Source organism: Sphaerodactylus townsendi, linkage group LG08 (assembly GCF_021028975.2).
Source record: "Sphaerodactylus townsendi isolate TG3544 linkage group LG08, MPM_Stown_v2.3, whole genome shotgun sequence".
Lineage (NCBI taxonomy): Eukaryota > Metazoa > Chordata > Lepidosauria > Squamata > Sphaerodactylidae > Sphaerodactylus > Sphaerodactylus townsendi.
Window position 1 is genome coordinate 64,153,568 of NC_059432.1, and position 6,796 is coordinate 64,160,363.

Sequence of the window (6,796 nt, forward strand, 5' to 3'; positions counted from 1 at the left end):
ATAGTATATACTAACAAATATTTTTAATTCATAGGCACATAGAAACACAGGAAGTTAATGTCAGACCTAGGAATGTTACATAAGCTAAAGAAAAAGGGAAAAAAACCCAAGACCTAATCAAATTGTACAAGTCACCGTATTTATCTTGATATTCCCTTTCAAATAATTGGACACAAACTAAGATTCAACTTTAAAACAGAGGCCAGTCAATGCAACTTTCATGCCATTTTTCCCCATTCCCAAGTCTTTACTTGTTCACCTTTCCCTCTTTGCCTCCCAGATAGGATGGTTTTTTTTCTCTGACTTATCCTAAACTGGGGTTGAAATCCCATATGTGCTGCCCAGCTGGTCATTTTTTATCACCCTAATTTAAGATATCCAACAGTGATCTATATTGCTTCTTCCTGGCAGGTGAGTTCATTTGTCTCCATAAAAGGAAACTCTCTCTTCTCAGCCTAAAATTCAAGTAGTTATCCCGCATTTCCTTATCACAACACCTACTACTTCCAGACTGATATTCCAGCCATTTCTATTTAAGCATCTCTATTCCAAGCTGTAGTGCTCTGGCTTTCCTGCCTTCTGCACAAAATAATTCTCGCTTGTAGTGAGGAGTTACTGTGCATCATGCCCAGTCACCCATTTGGCTGCTGAGACGTCTCCTGGCTTTTATAATCTGGCTGGTCTTGAAGCTGGAATGTGTACACTTACAGACAGCATTGGCACTTCTGTAACAACCAGCATGAAAAAAATTCACCTCCTCACACAGACGAGGAGGACAGTAAAACAGCTAATTTTAAATTCCTCCTGAATTGCTGCATGAAACATGACATGTTTGCATTGATCTGGGAAGCCAATGATTCAAATACCAGCTTGACTCGTTGTCCAAATGTCTGTGTCAGTGGAACTACCACCACCATGTTCCTTCATGTTTCACTAGCTCTGGTAGGTAGATAACTCCAGTCCTTCTTTGTGGCCCTTCAGAATTTACACAATACAGTCATTAAGATGGCATTAAATCTTCACACAATCTGAAGAAGTAACTCAGGACCTCATTCTCACATGACTGCTGGCATCAGCTTCTTCACACAGCTCTGCAGACTTCAGTCCATTATCTCCAAAATATCTCAACACGACAATCCTGCTCACCTTGTGTCCATTTGGATACAAAGCCATCTTTGACCAGTATCTACTTAGCACTTCATAGCAGAAACAGAATCTGCGGGGGGGGGGGGGATCACATATTCAACCCATCTGTTTTGCAGAACAACAACAGCCCCCAGGAACTCTGTTCTATATACTTCATTTGGACAGAGAGGCAGGTGAAACTAAATAGCAGGCAATTAATCTACTTAGAAGTATTTCCAAGCCAGGAGAGCAAAAAAACAAAAAAGAGTGTTTTTCCCCAGAAATGGACAAACAGAGAAGGGGTGACCATGCATACATAGGAATTCAACAGTTTAATTCACAAGATGCAGCATCCCTGTAGGGCAAAACTCTTAGCATTGGAAATCTCATGTCAAGTGACAGAATGGCCTACTTGAAGTCTGGTTTGGTCACATTCAGCTCCTCCCCGCCCCGAGGAAATCCACAAGAAGGACAAATGGAAAATGCTCTGTGCTGGTAACTACAATTAAGACTAAGGACATCAGGGTGAAAAATTGGATGAAAAGGCCAAAATTGACAAGTTATTGATGTTGCCACAGGCAAACCCACCTCACAGACATTACTATGTAGTCTGCAACATTTACAACCTACATACATTGCCACATACACACAAACACACACACACACGTTATGTGCAAACATCCAAAACTGCTAATCTCAAACCAGATTATTTTCCAGAAGAAGAGCCGGTGTGCTATTTGGGTAGATGGGGGGGGGGGGGGGATCCTGCCTTTCTGATTGCTACCAGTGTCTGCTGTGAGCTTGAGCTCCCTAATAGCCACGTTGTTCATGAAATGCCAAAACCTGTTACTGCACCACAACCTCCGCTACCTGCTCCTCAGCAGATAAATGGATGAGGGCAATCACGCCTCCATTTTTCCTCCTGCACGCTTGGCCTTTCCTTTGGCACTGAAAGGGGTTTTTAATCACAATCCCTCTGTGGGATGTGGGGGGAGGCCAAATGCCAGCGCTCAGCCATATACATAAATATGCTTGGCATTCCTAGTGGGTGGCCTGGAACAGACAATATGAGCTACTGCAGCTTTTTTACCTGTCACTGTAATGGAGCAAAGTCAATTTATGCCTTGACAGGGTCCCAGAGCACCGTGTAGGCTGTTTCTATAGTGATCACTCACCCACTACCAAAATGCAGCTGTCTCTGGGGTTGAGTGCACCAGCTGTTCAGCATCAATAACGTGACAAAGGATTTGCCAGAATAGGACTGCTTGCTGGACACTCCAGGGAGGTGCAGCAGAAGCAAAGGGCTTCTTCCAAATGGACTTCTGGTGCAGCCAGGACTTGAGAACCAACTTTATCATAGACAGAGCTGCAGAAGTCTTGAAAAGCATGAGCGAGCAGGGTTTGAATGTTCATAACTTACATTCCCACCTATTTCATATCTTACATTCCTGCCTAAATCAAATCTAAACATAGAGGAAAAAGATCAGTGAGGAATGAACAGAAAAGCCACAGCCAGCCGCAATTTTTAAAAAATCTGTTGCAAGTTCCAGTCCCTCCCAAAGGAGCTGTAAACTGGATACAGACAACTGTTTTCATGAGAATTGAAGGTGATGTGTTGGGGCTATCATTACCTAGGGCACACAAACCAATGTCTTCTTCCCTAAAGAGGTTTCGCAAATATTTGTAGTGCTTCAAAAACCTGTTCTGCAAAAGATGACAGCCAAACTGAAGCATGTGCGTGCATCAGGAAACAATGGTCCTGTTGTATCACCTTTGATTCTCTATTAAAGTATTGCCTTTTCTAGATCTGGAGAAAAGCAATGCACTTGCAGAGTTAATACTTCATTTTCAGAGCTCAATTTATATTTCATTTGTGTTATGCATCTACCCTCAAACCCTGCACTAACTTACATCATGTCTGATGGTTGCAGGACTGCTGATTTTATATCATTGCTTTGATTTCTTGGTGGCTGCACTGGATTTACACACAGAAGTAGGCACTTGGCAGCTGCATGGAAAAAAAACTGTGTGGAGGATGTCCTGCATGCCAAGGCAGTCACTTTCACAGCCATTTACCTCTTAGGTGTACCAATAGTCCCAATACTCCTGCATGATGTCCAAAAAAGAAAGATGCAGGGCTGAGCATGGTGAAAGTGGCTACACATGAATTAAGACCACTTCAGAGTAATCCATTTTAAGCAACTGCTTGTTCATGAGAATCAGATATTTCCTGCATGTGAGCCAATACCCATAGCTCATAAAGCAAGTATTTGTAGGGACAGAGGTACACAAACTTACCTAAAATGATTACAGTTTCAGGTAGCCAATAGAGGATAGCTCAGTTTATAACAGTTTTGTGGCTTCCTCAATGTCACTGAGTCCTGGATAACTTTGGAAACAAGATAAGAGCAAGTCCTAGCCTAACCAAGTTGTAAAACCAATAATGCTTTCAATCAAACCAGGCTTTTGTCTGAGTTAGCCATGCCATGGTTAAAGGGGACTGTATTTTTATTGGCATCTTATTAGTACTGTAAGCACAGTAGTGAATAGATGTAGAATGTTTTGCCAGAACTCCATCAGTATTTCTCAGGCACTTCAAACTGATTTGTTCCAGCTCACATCCATTACATGTTCAGGATAGCTAAGGCTGAGTGTCACTTGTACAAAAGAAAGGGTTTCTGGGAGAATCTCTTCTCCAGTCATCTTCTACACTTGCTAGGCTAATTTCACACAGCCATCGAAGTCACCAATAGAAATTAATTGGTCTTGTGTGAATGGGACAACACACATCCAGTATTACATTTCCCTGTGTGCCTGAAACCCCTTTGAAAAGTAAGTCAAACCAAGAATAGCAAGTTGCAGTCTAGACTTATGCAATAGCCCTGACAGTTCTAGAAAAGCAACATGGATTTGCTTTTAGCCATCATCCCTGCTCCACCACCAGAAACACCAGAAAATGGCACCAACACAGCCTAAGCAGGAGTGGTTACTTTGCTTGGAGAGCTCCATCATAGCCCTAAAGTGCAGATTATGCTTGTATACTCCACACACATGGGGGTAAGTCACATTATAGTGTTTCACTGCTTTTTCTTCATCCCTCCCTTTAGTCTTCTGACTAACTGCCTCCTTGCCTACCAAGAACACACATAGCAGCTGTGTCTGGGAAGCTGCTACTGAGAGAGGAATGAATGACTCAGGGGAGATGGTGCTAGCGGTTGGGAGAAAGAGATTTGACCTAAAATTGGAATGAAGACATAAACTAAACACCTGAAAAGGATGGGCCAAGGTAAGTAACTAGCTAGGAGGAGGAAAAGGATCAGATCATTAGCTGCCTGGACAAAAAAAAGAATAATCAAAAGATTCTTAGGCACTGAATGTACCACTTTAATAACATGCTGTCTTGCAGAACCTTAAAGTGTGAAGTTTAGCTTGAATAAAGACTCCCGTTGAGCTGTCAGTGGAAATGGACTGAAAATGAATTCTGATGTCTAGAACAACCATGAGGCATGGCTCTTTATAAGAATTGCTGAAATTGGGTTTTATTTGGAAAGCAAAGTGTTTTTGTTGTCCGTTGTGCCCCAATTTCCCTTCATATAAAGAAGAAACAAGGGGGTCTTCCTGCCAAACAGGCTGCTCTGAAATCAAGGTGGAAGGCTGTCTCTGGACAGCAAAGGGTTTCCGAGTTGGGGGGGGGGGGGAGATGCTTACAGCTCCCCATCAGGTTCTGCAATCAGAGGTCAGAGCCTGAGAGGGACTCGAGTCTATTTTTCCACTTGAGTTTGATTTGAAATCCATATGGATGTGTTAAAGTCACCGGAGAGATGGAAAGTTGTGTGGGCTTTGTATTCCTACTCAGCTCAAAATATCTCCTTTCATCACATCTCTGCGGGTGAAGAGCCCATTTTGCAGGCTCTGAATTGTTGGAGTGACATTTAGGGGCAGCAGGCACCGGGGAAATTGATCTTCAAGCCGAGCGGAGGATTCAGCCGGCTTTACGCGCCGAGCACCATGGACAGAACCCGGCTTCTGGAGGCAATTCACCAGGCCCTTGAGAACAGCAATCCTTGCCTGCTAGAAACCTTTGCAGGATGAAGGCCCACACTCAAAGTGTCTGGGGATCACCCACTATAGCACCTATTCTAAAGGCAACTAAGGTGCAGTTTGAAGGGGTTCCATGGCAGAGAGGTTTCAACGACACCCCTCTGTCCCCTGCTGGGACACCACTGGGTCACTGTTCACTCAGCCCAGAGCTTTGCCTTCCGCACAGGAATCAGGGCACCTAATCCTGCCACTAAGCAGCTTCTGCACCCGGAACACTTTATATATTGGGAAGACCCTGCTTTCTCTCTCTCTCTCTCTCTCTCTCTCTCTCTCTCTCTCTCTCTCTCACACACACACACACACACACGCGCGCGCGCACACACACACACACACACACACACACACACACACACACACACACACACACACACACACACAGTCAAAACGTTTACCAGCATCTCAGGAAAGCAACAGGCCCAACATGTCAAAGGACAAAGTGGATGAAATGTTGACCTTCCCTCCCCCAATTGGTTGTTGAGGGTTTTCCGGGCTGTGTGGCCGTGGTCTGGTAGATCTTGTTCCTAACGTTTCGCCTGCATCTGTGGCTGGCATCTTCAGAGGTGTATCACAGAGAAAAGTCTGTTACTTCTCTCTGGACACAGTAACAGACAGGGATCACATGGCCAATCTCTAGACTCTCTAGATAGTGGTGAGGGCGCAGAGAGGGAACTCCCTTGATTGGGGGGGGGGGTGTTTGCTGGGAATGGAAGCTGTGAGAACTGTTTTAGAGACGGGACCCCCCACCCACCCACCCACCCCACCCCCACCCACAAGCACGCTCATACTCTGTTTGCTGCTAGAGGGATGCTACACCTTCCCCTCCCCCAGCCAAGCCGGCGCCCCCGAGCAGAAGGCGCTGCCAGCCCAGGAGGGACTCACCCGTCAGCTGGTCGTACGAGCCGTCGAGGTCGCGGGAGTCGGCGAGGCTGTCTTTCCTGCCCTTGCCGCGCATTTTGCGGAGCCCAGGAGGAGTCCGGCGCTGGGACGGGGCGGGACCCGCTGGTGCGCCTCTTCTCGCGGCGGTGCCTCTTCAGTGGGTCCAGGGCGCCCCGGGCCCACGGGCGCCCTCCGCGGAGCCTCCCGGGGGGGGCGCAGGGCAGGGGCGTCCGGCTCCCCGGCAACAGGAGAAGCAAGAGCCGGCGCCTTCCCCGCCTGCCTCTTCGCCTCCCCCGCCAGCTCCTGCGCACAGCAGCTTCCCTCGCGCGTTCACACGGGCGGGTTTCCACACGCGCCGATCGGCGGAGGGGTGGGCGAGCTCTTCCCTTGGAGCGATTCCCTTCCTAGTTCTGTGTCCCCACCACCCGCCGGTGGGATTCACGGAAGGTCCCCCCCCCACCGCCCCACCGCGAGCCAAAGAAGCTCCCTGTGGGGCACGAACGAAGGGGAACTGAGATCCCCGGGAAGAAATGGAGGTAGGACTCAGACACGCATCTCCGCGAGCCAGGAGGCACGTGCGTCTGGACACAAACACGCGCGCAGACCGAGGCGAGGAAGACCACGCGCTGGCTGCTTCATCGGTGCCCTCCTACACTTGCAGCGCTGAGACCGAGACCCCCTCGCAAGACACAAC

The 6,796-nt window shown here is 47.3% G+C and overlaps 1 protein-coding gene across 2 annotated transcripts in view; it reads right to left on the bottom strand.

The window, feature by feature from the left end:
- KCNIP2 (potassium voltage-gated channel interacting protein 2) overlaps positions 1–6,439 on the bottom strand; it is a 126,069-nt gene extending 119,630 nt beyond the window's left edge. For both annotated transcript variants that reach the window (XM_048505193.1, XM_048505192.1), the window contains exon 1: positions 6,106–6,439. In XM_048505193.1, the coding sequence (XP_048361150.1) occupies positions 6,106–6,178 (73 nt within the window). In that variant the 5' untranslated portion in view covers positions 6,179–6,439. The remainder of the gene's footprint in view (positions 1–6,105) is intronic.
- Positions 6,440–6,796: the final 357 nt, after the last annotated feature.